This window comes from Coloeus monedula (genome assembly GCF_965178545.1).
Source record: "Coloeus monedula genome assembly, chromosome: 4".
NCBI lineage: Eukaryota > Metazoa > Chordata > Aves > Passeriformes > Corvidae > Coloeus > Coloeus monedula.
The window spans coordinates 31,507,538-31,524,674 of NC_138784.1; the positions used below are offsets into that span (position 1 = coordinate 31,507,538).

At 41.6% G+C, this 17,137-nt stretch overlaps 1 protein-coding gene across 2 annotated transcripts in view; it reads right to left on the reverse strand.

The window, feature by feature from the left end:
- Positions 1-16,530, reverse strand: part of NUDT4 (nudix hydrolase 4) — a 28,053-nt gene extending 11,523 nt beyond the window's left edge. Inside the window, exons 1-2 of one of the 2 annotated variants that reach the window (XM_082280661.1) lie at positions 16,118-16,530; positions 2,463-2,573 (exon numbers count right to left, since the gene is read on the reverse strand). In XM_082280661.1, coding sequence (XP_082136787.1) covers positions 2,463-2,573; positions 16,118-16,216 — 210 coding nt within the window. In that variant the 5' untranslated portion in view covers positions 16,217-16,530. The remainder of the gene's footprint in view (positions 1-2,462; positions 2,574-16,117) is intronic. The other variant, XM_082280662.1, reaches the window with a different exon arrangement.
- Positions 16,531-17,137: the final 607 nt, after the last annotated feature.

The following is a 17,137-nucleotide window of genomic DNA, read 5'->3' on the forward strand; positions in this document are numbered from 1 at the left end:
ATACCTTTCTGGGATTGCTTTATTCTACATCATTTTGGTATTCTACTATAAGGTTTGTAAAACTGTCAATTTCCTGTAACCTGTGAAATGTCAGAGAAACTTAAATGAAACATTCCAAATATTCAGTAGAGGTAAAAACCCATCACTAACACGAACAGAACTGAAAATAAAATAGAAACTGGAGTCATGTACAGAGGCAGACTATGAAACAGCTGCCATGCATGTATGTTTGATTACCGAGATCTTTGAGTTTTAAAACAAGGATTCTAAATACACTACTGTTGGTGTTGAAGTGAGGGGTATTTAAAGCCAGTGGGCTATCAACACTTCTACCATTAAAGAATACCATTATAACTCTCACTATGAATTTATCCATTTTAATAAATTAATAGAAACCAGTGCTTAGTTTGGGCATGACCCAATTCTGAAACAACACATTTCAAACCAGTACCACTGTGCTTTCTTTGAAGTTTATTCATTCACAGAACTCTTAACAGCTCATTGTACTGTAACCAGCTTGCCAGGTGACATTGACCTTAGTATAAAAATAGAAAGGACATCCATCTTTAGAAAGGTCACTATGAATTTCCACAGCTCAAACCCCTAAATACCACTGTTTTTTCTTTAAAAATGGCACTTTTCAACCTCATGGAAGCATACAAGACTTAGCTGGTAGCTGAAGAATATTTTACTTGAAGGCATGAGCTTGCTTCTAAGACTGATCAGCTATACAAGCTATCATACCCCAGAAATTCTGAGGGTGTAGAACAAGAGTAACCAAATTATTTTTGCTTATTAAAGCCCCTAGTCTGTGAAAACTCTTTATGCATTTGCAAGCACCACTCAAAGCTGAACATGGCTGGAACTTTATATCGCACTCCAAAACATCATAAAAAGCATAGTCCTTTCAAGATCATCCATTCTTCACCACCAAAGAAAAAACCCCAGACATATGACAACAGTTCAGTCAGCTCTTATTTAACATGGAGATGGGACTTTACCTCATCTTGGATTATACCTTAAGTCAGATCAGCAATTAAAATTACCAGTGTTCCTAAGAATATTGAGCAGAGGACTGTGCTTTTTAATCCTACCCATGAACTCATGACAGTGGGAAGACAAGACTTTCCCTAGGGGCGTTACTACTGCTTGGAAGCCTAAATCTTTGCTGACTCATTCTTAGAATCCAAACCCTTTGCTCCTTCCAAATGGACTGCACCCTGGGGCTGAGTATGTTTTGTCTAAGTCAAAATGGGCTCCTCCAGCAAAACTGAACACATTATGGAATAACTTTGATTCAGTGAGGCTTATTTATGCTTGAACCTTACTGCAGGAAGGTTGCTGAGAGCAGCAAATAGTGAGGCAGTCTGTTCCCCAAGTAAAATGGGAGAAGGGTCACTGAATCACAGTTCACAGATCTCATTTTGACACTGAACAGCAGGCACTGTTTGGTGCAAGTCACATCTACATCAAGTTCCGAAGCCACAACACCACAACAGAACCAGTCTTACAGGTAAGCAAGATACACTGCCAAATAGCATAGCTAATAGGAAAAAAAATCATTCCACATACTAATCAGCAACAATATCAGAGTGTTTTGTGAGTTGCAAAATGGCGTGAGAAAACTGTTTAAGTCTGGCAGAAATTCTCTAGTTCACTCACCAGAATGCATACACTACATGAAAAACCTTATACCTTCTATTTAAGTGTGATATTCTGATTTTTTTTCTTGCAGTTTTATTTGGCTTAGACATGGCTGTTAGATACTAAAGTAACACTTAATATTTTTGACATATTTTCCCAAGAAAAATAAATAGCAAATGAATTCTGAATTCGGAATTCTGAGTTTGAAATTTAAGTATTGTAGTATAGGGAAACTGCATGAATTCATCATGACTTAAAGCTCTGTTTTGCCTAGGCATAGGAACAGAGATAGAAAAGGAGACTATAACCATGGTGCTGTCTTTATAGATAAGCAGCCTTAAATGTATGAATTCTCAACTGCTCAGATAGATCAGTTTCTAATCTGTTTAGTTTGGAATGTCCTCAAAGGTCTGTTTATTTCTAGTTCTTAGAGCTACACGTTAATGGTTAGTTTACCTTCTCTCTGTTCTAGAAGAGCTGCAAGTCAAACATTTTCTGCACAAACACAGAAATGTTACACTACAATATGTCATTTGGCATAAAGTCACAGTTCTACTTCCAGTACTTGTTTATAAAGGCAGACAGAAATTTAGCTATGAAATGAGAGAGTGCTGTGAAGAAGCTAAGTTAATTAGTTCACCTCACCACACTATACCCCAATTCTAACACACAGAACTGCAGTTCTTTGAATTTCATAACCACAAAGGTCTCAGTGAAATACTGGATAAAGGGGGTAGTTCTCTCTTCCTTCTTGGCTCCCATCTGAAGATAACAGCAGCAAAGATCAGCTGGATTTTTGTTTGTTTTGGTTTTGTTACCTCTTCATACACCTCTCTCACGGCTGCTCCCCCCGGCTCTTCTTCTGGTTCCATTCCTCCACCTGGTACAATCCACTGATCTGGATATCGGCTACTGCTTACCAACAGCACCTATAAATAATTGCAAGTGACTGTTAAATACAGCTCACAAGTCAGGAATCTCACTACAATCTGCTTTTTCAGCAATGCACTTATTCACCTAGCCAGATGGATTATAGACTTTAGAGACAAAACATAACAGGCAAGCAGGAGTTGAAAAGAGTGAAATAGTTAACATCCAGTCTGTTTTATACAGCTAAGTCAAGACAATGTCATTAGAATCCCTTTGTACAAATGCTTTCATTGGATGCTTAGACACAATGTGGGAAACACAGAAAAATGTGCACAGGAATGAAGGCTTACAACAAAAATCTAGCAACAATATTTTCCAGTACTGAGTCTTCAAATCATATAGATGGCTAAGTATGAAAATTAAGACATTTTCATCACATAGAAGTTAAACTAATTCTTCTGGCTAAAAATAGACTTTTGAAAATATTTCTAATTTTTAGTCAGAAACAAACTTATTAGTTACTGAAGTGTTATGTTAGCATGACATGCTTACAGTATTGCATAACTAAAATACAGGGAGAGTACTTCACTGGCCCTTGTCCAATTTGGTTTCTTTTAAACATTTTATGTAAGAGCAAAAAGCACAACACATTGAATTGACTTCTAAATTTAACATTTTTTTTCCCAAGACACTTTGATTTCACTTAATTTGACTCTAGCCTGGTTCTGTCATTGATAGACACCAATTTAAAATCCCCTGTCTATAGGGCCTGCCTTTCATAATATTCAGAGCAGAGAAGATTTTAGCTACCTGTCCAACAAACTAGGATGCCTTGTATTTGGAGTAATTTTGCAGTAGAAGTTTATGAAAGTAAGACCTTGATTCAGGACCACTTGGAAATAAGCAGTTTAACTTATATTCAAGACACGTCCCAGTTACTAAGACGTACCCAGTCATTTGTGTAGTAAAAGGCTTCCTCCTATAGGCATTACTTACATAAACCCTACCCCGAAGTCAAAGGACAACTATGGGGAGTAAAAGGGCAGGGTCAGTGGTCAAATTTTGAAAAGCAATTAAAAGACTAGAACAAGAACCTCAAGTCTAAAGGTTATAGTTACAACTGGCGCCAGACAACTGAAGTGACAGTCCCAGCCCTCACCTTTACGGACTTCAGACTTATCCCCTGTTGGGTTAAGTAGGAAAATGACTCTCTGATGACAGCACCAGTGAAATGATTACCACTTATACTGTGTCCCTTTGCCACTCATGGAAATAGGTTGTAGGTTCACCTACAGGAACTGAGAGTGTAATTCAGATGACTGCATACTTTGTGAATGCAACAATACCTGTGCATACTGACGTGCACCTGGAAGAGCCTTATCTGACAGATACTGTCTTGTAATGTTTATCTTATGTACAGTCAAGATTAGTACAGTGGAGAATCCTTTAGAGTAGGACTATTTCCCCCAAGTTTCTTCCTATGCTAAGTAAGGAATACAGAGACATCACTACGTATAGAAGCATTCTTAGCATCTGATCTAAATGTTCATGTTTTCAGTCAACTCAAGTATTTTACTCAGCTATCTAAAAACCTAGAAATACTCAGCAAAAGCAACAAGGTTAAACACAAATGCATCTCAACTTGATCTTTACAGCCAAAGGTTTTGGTTTCCTAGGATCCTTTGACATTAACAAAAGATTCAGTGTACACAGCTCTACTGAAAGTAATGTTAGAAACTGTTTTTCAACACTTAGGTGGAGCACCTACATCACTACAAAGAACCACTGTGTAAGCAGTGCTTAAAGAGCAGTTGTAAAAATCAAGTTATGAATTCACTTCTGAGATTTCAAATATAAGCATTAAACATTTTCTGCTGATGAAACTAGCACTCAATCCAGTCATGTGAAAGCTAGCAACAATAATGAACAAAAGGATGATTATATCACATTAAATCATTCCCAGCTTGGTAGAACAATTTTAAAATCAGCATTCATTGCTTAGTTAAGGCTAAACAAAAATCTTAATTACTAATATGGGATAAATCAGTTTGCTCATTCTGACAGTGTAGTGTAAAGCCAGGAACTTTTTATGCCTTTATATATAGTAGTTGGCTATCACTAATCTGATCAATAGACTATCAAGCTGGGCTTGTACATCTATTAGCTTTAAATTACCCTTTTTAAAAGCAGAAGCAAATACATCTAGCAAGTAATCAACATTAAAATACAACTCTTGTAGATAGGCTTTACAGCCATGCATACAATAAACTCCCAAGCATTACAGCCCAGGAATTCATTTTAGCAACTATCCAAACCTCCACTAACCCTGGAACAGAGGCATTTTCTCAACTGTCTTTCCCTCTGTGCTTTATTCTCCTGTGATCTCACTGCTTTTACAGTCTGAATCCAAGGAATCACACTAATATATCCCTGAGATCCTCAGATGCTCAATTTTTTTTATCCATTAACATATGAAGCCACTAGGACATGAGGCATCCATCCTGGGGTAATGCTACCAAAAACATGCTTGGTGTTAATCAGATTCAACAAGCAACAAGAGCTGACAGCTAGCAGTTGCAGGATTGTGTAGTAAGGCTGAAAAGCATTCCACAGATTTTTTCAATCATAGTATCAAGCAGTCTTCCATGTTTTTGTATGTTGTTTTTCATTCCATGTAGTTTTCAGGTGTTTCCATCTGTAAGTGGCCAGAAGATACATCCTTCAGTACCTAAATGACCAGGCTGTAAATATAAATGTGATTTAACTATGAGGACACCAAAAAGCTGTGGTTGGTTGACATTGCACTCACATGCCAAGAGAGGTCCAAAAATCAGCAGCAAAAATGCACCAATTCATCTTCTCTTAATAGAAGATAATCAAACTAGGAGAGACATGATATAGATTGCCTGGAAATCCAGTCTTTTCTGAGGAGGCTCATGGTCAAGCAGATTACAATAGTCTACTGGTAAAAAAAAAAGACTGCAGAATCTGACACACCTGTACTTTTTCTGGCTTATGCACACCAAATTGTACATCATAACCCCATTAGGCTCAGAAGAAAAAAAGCAAAAGTACTTCCCATGCAAAGAAGTCTGTGTCCTCTATCCCTAAACGCAGAAAAAGGACTAAGATATCCTGAGTTGTATTACTTGCTAGTGATCACTGCCTTTCCCATGTCTCTAAGACTTACTGTTGATAACTCTTGTTCAAAAAATGTACAGAGTATTGCAGTGAAATCTGCTTGTCTAGTTATACTGCTAGGTTTATCTTACTCCAAAAGACTAAGGTAAAGACACAATTTTCCATAATGCTGCCAAATGAAGAAGTAAAGCTGCAAAATTCAGCTAAGAGGAAACAAAAGAAAAATTCTTCCATTAAGCATTACCAGCCAAGTTTCACCTCACATTCAAGTCCAGGAATAGCAATGACCTTTGAGTGTATGAGGAGGAGAAACTGCTAGCCAGCCTACTTGTAATAAGCACCTATCAATACACATACCCATGATATGGTTAACCAAAGAGGTTATTACAGGGCAGGTGGCATCATGGGACTTGGTCACTATAAATGCTAAGCCTGCAGACAAACAACTGAAAATTTCTAAACATGCCAAAGTTTTGGCCTCTTTAGCGTTCTCAAGTCAAAAACACTTGTGAAACAGTTAGCAGCCATGTATTCCAGGAGACCAAAATGGCAACAGCTCAGAGTAATACAAATTATAACCACCAGCTATTCCTCTTGATTTTTTTTTTTCGAATTAAGCACTAGACAGATAGAAAATGGTTTAAATTGATATAAAATATCATTACTTTTTATCTTTCTTAACTGAAGAGTATTATAGTTTACCAAAATAAAAACCAATTTACATAAAAAAGCAAGGATAAAGTTTAAATTAGCTAGACAGAACAACCCCCCCCAGCTGGATTCTTTAGAATTCCAAACAAAGTCATCCCCAACTTGAAGGAAAAACTTACAGCTGAAAATGTACCATTCCAATTCCACAATAATTACTTGTCATTAGATGTCTAAGTTCTGTATTCCCAGCCTAATCCCATCTATTTCTGTCTTCCCCACTGCACACCCCATTTTCTCCCTTCTCATTGCTCCCACTACTCCAGTAGCTATGTCCAACTTGACGTTTGAATTACCTGATTCAAGTCTGCCTTTCTTTACAGCAATATTGGCAGGTAAAAGGAGCAATGCCCAACAGGAAAGGAATCAACTCCTCACTCCCAAAAGACCACAAAGCATGTGTGACTCAGCTGCAAAAAACACCACATAGCAGGTGTGCTGCTGAGGTGCATGGAAGACAAAGGACTCTGCTCCCAAACTCTACAAAAGTCAGTACACACAAATAATTTCAGAAGATTTAAACTGGTCAGATTATAGAAGAGATCATTAAGGCATTAAAAGGTACCTCTCAGGTACAAAGCAGTGTCAAATGCTGTTAGATGTAATCCATATTTTCACAGGCATCAGAAACATTAAGAGGATAAAACATCCAAGCCTACTCTGAGGAAAAAGACAGGACCCACTCTGATGGAGGTTAATATAATCTAATTTAGCACACTCAATATGGAAACTCAGCCTACATGCTTGGTCTCCTAAAGTTACAAGCACCTGAAAGAGTCAGAAGGAAGTTTTAATCCTAATACAGCCAAGAGGGTCAGTCAAGCCCTATGATTTGTTTAAAACCAGTCAAACAGATGCTCAGGGAAGAGTACGAGCACTGAATATTTTACTATCCTGTAACAACTCCAACCTCCAATTGTTTTCAGCTCAGGAGCTTCCTTAAAAGCACTAGGGAACAACTTTCAATACTGCAACAGAGGAACACAACTGAGAAGCAAAGAAAATCGCCTCTTACAAACACTGGATCATATTTGCAGAATTAACTGTATAAATTTTTAGGCAAAAGCACACATATCTTGGAGAGCATATGTCAGCCTGGTAATTTATTCAAGAGATTTCTTTTATCTAACACTTTTTTTTTCCTATTTTAAGAATCACTGCCTCATTTTAGTAGTTCTGAAACAGTTTCTCAGTTCCCCTATAGGCTAATGTGGTATCCTTGTCCTAGAATGCCATTGCCTTTTTTTGGACTCCAGACAGTTGGAAAATGCAGCTTTAAAACTTGCCATAGCAATGCTACACAGGCAGCATTTAGTAAGGAATATTTGCCTTCCTGAAAAGATTCTCAGTAGAGTGATTGCTTATAGTCATCATTTGTTACTGCAGTAATTTTCAAAATTACTTTATTTTTTAAACAGGGAGAAGTAACATGCACAAAGTTATTGTAAAGTAGTAAAAAAACCTTAGGATCAGACTTGACAGCAACTTAAGAGCTTATTAAAGTCAAGGCTGCAAGACCTTTACTTTCCCCCTAACACGGGGATTATGAGTTCAGGAAGCTGATTTGGCTGAAAAGTAGTTTCCCCATTAGAGCTCAGTGTCCAGCCTGCACACACAACACCCACCAGGACACAGCCCTTCAAGGGGCAGTGCTGCACAGACTGGAGCAGAAAGGCGCCACTGCAACCTCCAATTTCAGATGAGCCTATACCGATTCAAGAGCCTCTAGCAAAGTACTTTAAAGACAATAGAGTGAAAAACAGTCCCCAGCTATGACAGAGGTTAAAAAGCTGATTTAGCCTCACTGAACAGGAGCTAGCACAACAGCAGAGGAATGACTAACTAATTAATCCTAATGCACATTAATTTGAGCACAAATCTTGGATGCATCCCAGAAAACTGTTCTATCTACACAATATATTAAAGTCTGAAATATCCTCCCAACTTTACTTAAAGATCACTTTTCAAAGCAGCAAAACAGCACTTGGCCATAAGTCAGTGCAACTTTACCCCCATTCTGAAGATGAATGATAAAGAGACATGGATATAATTTTATAATACTTCAAAATTAGAACTAGAAATTATTATTCCTTTGAGACCTTCTGACTTTAAGGCTATATGGCAATAAGTAGAGAAACATCACCCTTTTTCAGAAGTAGTTTTGCTTTTGACTTGCAATTAAAGCTATATTATTTTATAAATTTTATTTCACATTAAATTCAAATATTTGGCTAACATGTTATAGCAATACAGAATTTGAGTACCTTCCTCTGGCTATTTAAAATCCTTCATTTTGGTCTTTGGCTAAAGTGTTCATATCAGGAACAGAACAGCACTGCACTACTATGGCATGCTAGTCAGAACATATTTCCTCACATAAAGAAACACTCAAGTCACCTGTAACATTAGATGTCCCCCTAAGCTTTAGCATGCTTTGGAGAATCAGATGTGACAGGTCTCACAGTGCGGTGAAGGGTGCAGATCTTGCAACCAGATATTGCAAAAGGAGATTCCTACCTGAAAAAAACCCCCAGACCTGCAAACAAAGTTCCCACCAGTGCCTATAAAAAGTTTTACTTCTCACACTGGGCCAGTTCCCCAATCCACTTTACAGAATTCTTCCCTCATGCTTGCTAATGCAGACCAATGGAGAAACCACAATGTAGCAGGGGAAGAGCTAAATTCATATTGCTGCCCATTTCTTTTTAACTTGAAACCACAACCTAATCTCGAGCAGGAGAACTGGGCTTTACTGGTTACTCAGCAACATAATCTGTTTGACTAAGGGATCAGCTTCCAAGCACTTGTCAGAAACAAGAGCTCCAAGTCTTTGAGAGCTGTTCAGCTGCAGGTAAAGATTTGACAAGGTTATTTCTTGACAAGTACCAGTTACCTTTTAGCCTTTTCTGTCTTTGAGATACGTCTTTGAAGACAAAAATTTGTTTTAAAGTATTTACATTTGTAGCACTGCTTTCACCCAAGTGCTTAAGCACTAAGTCCAAAAGCCACCGAATTAAAGTAAGCTTTTCAAGAGTTCTACAAAAAAGACTGGAAAAAATACACATCAACCTATGGTCTGTGAACTCACATATCTACAAACGATTCTTAAGAAAAAATGTCTACAATCCCCAGCTAGACATAAGAATGCATATGTGTATATAGGCACATATATATATATAGCTATGATATTAATATATTTCTGAAGAAGTCTGCCACTCTGCTATTTCACAGTAACTTGGAAGTTTTGAGCACCACTGAGTTAACTGAAGCAATTCAAATAGAAACTTTGCCACCAGTTTAAGTCCTCTAAGTAAACTTAGGATGGTGCAAGTAAGCTAAAAGGGTATTTTTTTCAAGCATCTAAACATAAATATAACTAGTTCAAAAAGACAGCATCTTTGAAACAGGACAAAAAGTGTTTTGTTACAGGACACCTTAGCCTGATGTTAGACAAGTACAGCCATATTTCCTTCTCCCCTCAGCCCACTTTGAGCAACTATCCACCCCATAAAACATATCCATATGGCACAGACAAGTAATACCATAGGTATAGAAAAAAAAAACAATTGAGGTTTCAAAATAAAAAACACCTCATGATTAACTGATTTCAGTATCTGAAGACTTATAAATGAAGACTGAGGCTTTCTGACATGGTGGACAGTGGAATTCCCACAGCCTCACTAAACCTGCAGGCTTCCATGGTTTGCAAGTAGTTGCAATTTGTCAAAAAAGATTCCTACATGAAAACAAGGTGCATATGCAATGCCTGCCAAAAGCTGCTTTTCTGTGGAAGCAATGAACACAAGGTGCCTTGTGTCCAAAGTCGGTTACCTGACACAAATCCTACCACAGCAACCCAACATTCAATTTTTGTTAACATCAACACAAGCTTTAACCCCATATGAGCCTACAGGGATGCACTATAAGCTGACACTGCCTCTGTAGATGCATCATAAAGAGCCATTTTGGAAGCTGTTTATAGGCCTTGATTTTTCAAGCTATACCCCTTCCTACAGGAAGCAGATCATAGATTCTTAGAACGGTTTGGGGTGGAAAGGACCTTTAAATATTATCAGTTCCAGCCCCCCTGACACAGGCAGGAACACCTTTCACTAGACTAGATAGCTCATCCAACCTGGCTGTTAATGTCCAAATGTCAAGGAAATGCTGAGGAAAAGCTAAGGCAGCAATTATCCTATGTTAATTACTCTTCCTGTCCAGTAGCAGGGTAGGGACATGAGACAGAAAAAGTAAAAGCCACAGTGTGAAGTGCATTGTGAAATGTGTATTCTCTGGCATTTAAAATATGCCTATATTCTATCAAACAATCAAAATGCAAGGTGGGTAACCCATCCCACTATGGAGACCAAGCCAGCCTTAAATATGGTGCCATGGTCATACCCCAACTTATTTGAAAGCACACATTATTTGTGCGTGTACACCTGAGAGCTCTACACCGAAGGATAAAGAAACCAAATAAAAAATTCCATGTCAAGTATGGAACATCTTTCCTGACAGTGCAAGTTTATTTACAATAATTCCTAGAACATCCCATTTTGCCAGGGTAGCCAGGTAATACTTCTGGGCCCTGGTTTTATGGATCAGGTTGCATTACAAAAGGTCTTTCTGGTTTTCAGGCTATTTAGACAAATGCACATAAAAGAAACATTTTACTTTATCCTTTAATAAAACCATTGCTAATATGAAGCAACAGCTGTACAAAACTGAGGAACACTATTTTTTAAAATGATGAAACTGTGACCACCATAAGCAGACAAACCCACACTTAATCTATCTCGACATTATATAAGACAATAAATGAAATTATTAAATCAGACCAAAAAGGAGCTATAATGCTAGGAGCCTATAATTTTAAACTCAAGAATAAGAGGTAATAGTTGTCATGCAAGTGTACACCCTGCTACAGAGGGGGGAAATCTACATTTCCTGTGTGTAACTTTTTTTTCCTCACTACTGTCTCAATATTAAAAGAAAACCCTTCCCATCTGTTTTCATCTCATGTACAAGGCTGAACAATGAAGGCAAAATTAAAAATTGAAAAGCTTGAAGACTTTTTTTGCATATGAAACTATTTTAGGTCTGCCACTAGCAACTAACTGCTGGCTGAACACTAAAGTAGGGCTTTCAGTACCATATTTGATTACATAAAGCAGTGTTACAGATGCCAAAGTAATTAGGATGCACGCAAAGTTTATATTCAAGATACTTAAAAACAACTGCTCATTTATTTGTATAAGATGTAGTTGATGGGGAAAAAATTAAATTAGGTTTTAAAATTATTTCAGTTACTCAAATTGCTACAAAAATTATGTTTATTACTATTTGCTCTTGCTGCTTTAAAGGCATGCCTTGTTCTCGGCATTGAAAAGTAATAATTTCCTTGCTTACCCTCTGCCCAGATCCTAAGACAGGAGGATTTTAACATAAAACTACTGTTTGCGGAACACTGAATGCATGAACAATTCCAACCTGTGGAAGCAGTCGGTCCTCACAGCACCAAGGGGGCTCTCCTGCAGGCTTATTCTAAAGCTGCCATCCACTCCTAGTTGCTCAAGAGAAACTTGCATTTCCTCATACACAAATCTGCCAGCCCGTCCCTGCCTGCTGAATACCATCAGCTTTTTGCACACACCTAACAGCTTCTTGTTTGTTCAAAGCAAAAAGACTGCACCCCCCTCGCACTGCACGCCCACATAGCCTTGTTTCACTTTTTCATAGTATTCCTCCTGCTTCATTTCCAGGACGTGTTTTTTCTTTCGAAGGGCAGACAGTCTCTGCGATGGCTGGTTTATTTTCTTAAAGAACAAAAGGAACCAGCACTTAAGTGCATATCCAGCCATTTTGCTCTCTCTTCAGCCCAAATGACAGCACTGAGACTAAAACAGGCAACACTTCAATGACCGTAGTCTAAGAGACCACCTCCTTTAACACTAAACCCCAAAGCTACTGGGCACATTACTTGGCTATTTGGGCTTCCTCCAGGGTATTTTTCTTTTTAAATCATACACTATGACAGCATGAAGGAGACAAAACCTAAACCAAAATGGACTATATAGCACTAAATTGTTCTGTGCAGAGGTACTTGAAGAAACATGGATTTTCACAGTGGTGAGCTGATCAGTCATCTCAGGTACACGTTTTCAGCTCAAATATCAGCTCTCAAATCAGAAGCTTTGAGACAGGTTGCAGGACTACAGGAAAGCCCAGTTTGAAGCCTGTAACACTCAAGAGAACTGACTCAACAATTTTAAGTCTGGCAGCAAGGACTGGCAAGTCCAGCAGTAAGTCTAATTGGACAGGGTGCTGTAGCTGGAAAGGAGGAGTTCGGTGTCTGTATTTCAAACTGTATGCCAGAGCCACTAGGCTGAATTTTGCCTCAGCAGTATTCTACAGCCCACCTATGTTTCAAATTAAGAAATAAGGAAGCAAACTGAAACCCAATGTAAATAGTTGTGTAATAATAATAAAATAAATAGATGTGTAATGGAATGTAAGGGATGGCTTTGACCAGTCTTTTTCCATTGACATCTTACTTCACTGCCCATGAAACTCAGCTGTAATATTGGCATCAACACAGGTGCAGAGGTAGCGTAAGAAGTGCAGTATGGTTAGAAAATGGACGAGGAAGCCATAACGAGCAGATTTTGATAGATGAACAATAGAGGTAGTAAATGTTTTGGTGACTTGCCCAATTTTTGTTGATGGGCACAAAAAACTGTTACTGAAAATGCCTAACTCTTTAAGTCGAGAGATAGTGTCCAGAAGTCATGATATCAACAAGGGACCTCACAAAGTTGCAGAAGAAGGATCACATTCAGGTAAGAACACCACTGTGGATTTCTGGTACAAGTTGAGAGTTGATGGGGCGGCAACAATTTAGAGACTTAGATATCACCAGTAAACACAAGAGGACTGCACACCAGCTTTACAGTCGTAACAGAGATGGGCCCTATTACAAAGTTTTTTCTGGTATAGCTATAGAAGTATTAGTAACCTTTTACACACCACAGCAAGATCCCATCTAAAGCAACCACAAGTGTCACCCACATTAAAAAATATGTTTGCCAAACTGAAGGAGATGTAAGAGCTACCATGACGACCAAAAGAGAAAACTGGTTTTAAGAGAAGATGAGTTAAGACTTCAAGTTCATAAAAAAATGCTAAGAAAAGAATGACTGCTGTCTACAGCTATGTCAGAAAGCTAAGTGCAAGAAAGGAAGAAAAACAGCTAAAGCTCAGCTATAACAGGCTAAGGACTAGCCTTTTGGACAGTCAGAATGGAAATAGAAAGAAAGGTTAATTCTACAATTTGTATCACAAGATTGCTGTAGATATTCATTCCTCCAGATAGAACCTAATCAGATGAAAAGTAGAACAAGAGCTATTTAGTCTTGCAGACAGTATCTCCAGAAAAAAAAAAAAAAAGTTGAGATTTGGATTTCTTGCTTTTAAGATTCCTAAAAAGAAATGTATTGCTAAAAATTGTTTTCAGTTGTCTGCTCTATTTTTTCTACTCCCATGTCAAGCAACTCTGATATCCTGTAAGTCAAAATAACTATGAAAACTATTCTATCCCGTGGTTCCCTTCAACCCCCACCTCGCAATAACTTCTACAGGAGTCTCCTGTTCCCTTCTCCCAGCCACCCAGGTACCACCCTTGTGCTCCTTCCCTGCAGAAGTTACCCTACCCTTCAACACCCTGGAGATGTAGCTTGGCTGAAAATTGAGGGTGCAGTCTCTAGAGACTTAGAAACACTGAAGACATTTACATGGAGCAGACCAACACAGAAACTACCAGGACAACAGTGTTCAAGATGATAGAAGCAATCCTCAGACACCCAATTTGGGGAACATGGCTGGTGATTGAAGTTAATCACAAACAGCAGTCAGGCATCAGACTTCTAAGGAATAGGTTCTGTACTAATACAGAGGAAGCTGGCACTTGGGGAACAGCTCCTAAACAAGTTCAAGCTGTTGGCACTGCTTTCCTGGAAATAACTTGTCAGAAAGCAATTTTAACTGTTTCCACACACATAATTTATGCCCTAAATCTGATCTGATGTTATCCCATTCACTTCACCCTCAAGAATGTCTACCTGCATAGACCCATGGTATGTCTACCATGCCAAGGCTCAGCCTCATCCAGTAATACAGGTACTCCATCCAGAATACCACAAAGGACTCCACTGCAATAATGGTCAGTACCCACTCTTCTTATACAGTCTAGCAAAGCTGCTACTATCAGCCTCAAAGGATGTTATTACACACAAAGAATATTCTGAAGCAGTCAGTGATCTCATTTGGATGCAAGATTGAAAGAGAATGACAAGAAGTTGCATCAGGAAATGAAGAATGAATGGAAGTCACGGACAAAGGTGACCATAACCATGAATTTCCAACTACAATTGGTGCAAAAAGCTGTAACAGTGGCTCAGGTGTTTGATCTCCAAATAAGTCTGAGCTGGAGAAGCATCCAAAAATAAATATTAAAGTCACATAAATGGTGAAGTACACTGGAGTGTCAGAGACCAAAGAAAAGCTATAACTCATAGCAAGACCTTGCAAGAGTCCTGCTGGGTGCCTTTCTCCCTTATAATACTAGGAAAAACTCATCAGCATGGTCCCAAGGATATATTTATACCATGTAGGAAATATTTTTTTTTTGCATAATCCCAAGTGTCTGTATTTTTTGATCAGGCCTCTTCCCACTGCATTATATAACCCAGGAGATGTTTAAGGAAGACATTCGCTGTATTGGCAGTTAGGGGAGGGCACAAGCATCTTCCAGCATATAGATAAAGGCAGGAAAACCCCCCCAAACCCTAACCTGCATAGTTATTTCATGGCTACTAAACAGGAAAATGAAAACAGAAATTGCAGAAGGGTATGCTTCCAGCCCGAAACCATCTATAAACGCATTGTGCAATGAAACCATCAGCCGGGTTCCCAGATAACGGGCAGTGCCATTGACCTTGGCTCGGAACATGGGACAACTTTGTTGCCACCTCCCGACTCTGCTGCAACATAAAATCCCGGGTGAGCGCTACCCGCTACAACCAAAGCCACAGCAACAACTCTCCCGCTCCCGAGCTCCTTCACAAAACATTGCTAAGCCCCATTTTCCTCTCTCCGTGGGAAAACCAGGTGTTCCAAGTACAGGCTTTTTTTTATGGCACCCCAGCGGGGCAGGAGGTTCGCCTTCAGGGTGACACACCAGCCCTGCCCTCCACGCGCCATTATACATTAACCGGTTTTCCGCGTGTTGCGGGCACATAGAAGATAACCCTGGAGTTCCAGTCGGTGTCCCGGCCCATCCCACCCCGCCCTTAGAGCGGACTCTCCCCCTCCCTCCTCTCCCTGCCGAGGGGCGCCGGGGCCGCGCACAAAGGCGGCGCCGCGCACGTGGGCGCGCACCCCGCCGCCCCAAGATGGTGGGCGAGAGGCGCGCCCGCCCACCCCCCCGGCACGGCTCGGACGGGCACAGCCCAGGGGCCGCCCGCCGCCAGCTCCGGCCGGCAGGAACCCGCGCAGCCCCGCCGTGCCGCCCCTGCCCGCTCTCAGCGTGGCGGGAGCCCGTGCGCGCTGGGCTGTCCCCCGGGAGGCGCCCGCGCCCCACGGCCAGACAAAGGGACGCGGCAGCGGCGGGGCCAGCGCGGGGCGGCGGGACGGGAACCTCGGCCGGGCCGGGCGCGGCGCCCCCCGCCCCACGTGCGCCCTGGCTCTGCGGGCTCACCTCGTCCTCCCGCTCGCTGCGGAAGCACAGGCACGCCGCCCGCTTCTTGTAGCCCTCCCGGTCGTACGTCCGCGTCTGGTTCGGCTTGAATTTCATCATAGAGGCGGTGACACGCCGGCTGCCCCCGGCCGCCGCTGCCGCCGCCACGGCCCCTCTCTGTGAGCGCCGCTGCCGCGCCCCCGGGACGCCGGCGCGGAGCCCCAGCTCGGGAGCGGGGCTAGAGGAAGGCCAGTCCCCGCCGCTGTCACAACAGCGCCGCGCCGCCTCTGCCGCTGATGGTGGTGCCGCCGCCCCGGGAGCTGCACCGCGCCATGGAGGCTCTCCCGGCGCCCCGAGCCGCCCGCGGCGGCCGCCTCTGCGCCCCCACTATTTAACCGTAACGCGCATTCCTGCGCCCGCCGCGCCGCTCCGCGCAGGCGCCGGGCGGGGCGGGGCCGCGCGGGGGGCGGGAGGCGGGCGCCGGTCACGGCGGGCGCGAGCGGCACCGCGGGCCCCGCGGGGCGGGCGCTGAGCGGCCCCCGGGGCGGCGGGTGCGGCCGGCGGGTGCGGCCGGCGCAGGCGCTGCTCCAGGGCCGCTGGGCCGATGCCCGGCGAGGCTGCGGGGCGCGGGAGGGCTGCGGTCTGTGGTCTGTGCCGGCAGCCGCCGTGGCACCGAGCCCGGCGTAGGTGTGCGAGGCGGGGTGGCTTTCCCTGCGCGGTAGATGGGGTGTGCACGTGGCTCGAGTGCCGTAATAAGAGTGTAGCTCTGGTAGTGTAAGTTAACCCCTTTTTGAAACAACTTGGTTTTGGAAGACATGGTGTATGCCGGCTGGGGTGTAGGCAGCTCACGCTGGTTTTGTTTCGTTTGTATTATTTGCGAGCTAAGGATAGACAAAAGGCCTTCCCAAGGCTGCCAGCAGGCTAGGAAGAAGTCTACTAGCTCCATACTTTTATTATCACCTGACCGTTGTCATAAAAAAAAGAAAGAAACAACAACAACAAAAAAAAAAAAACCAAACCCGCACAAAAGCCATCTAAAAG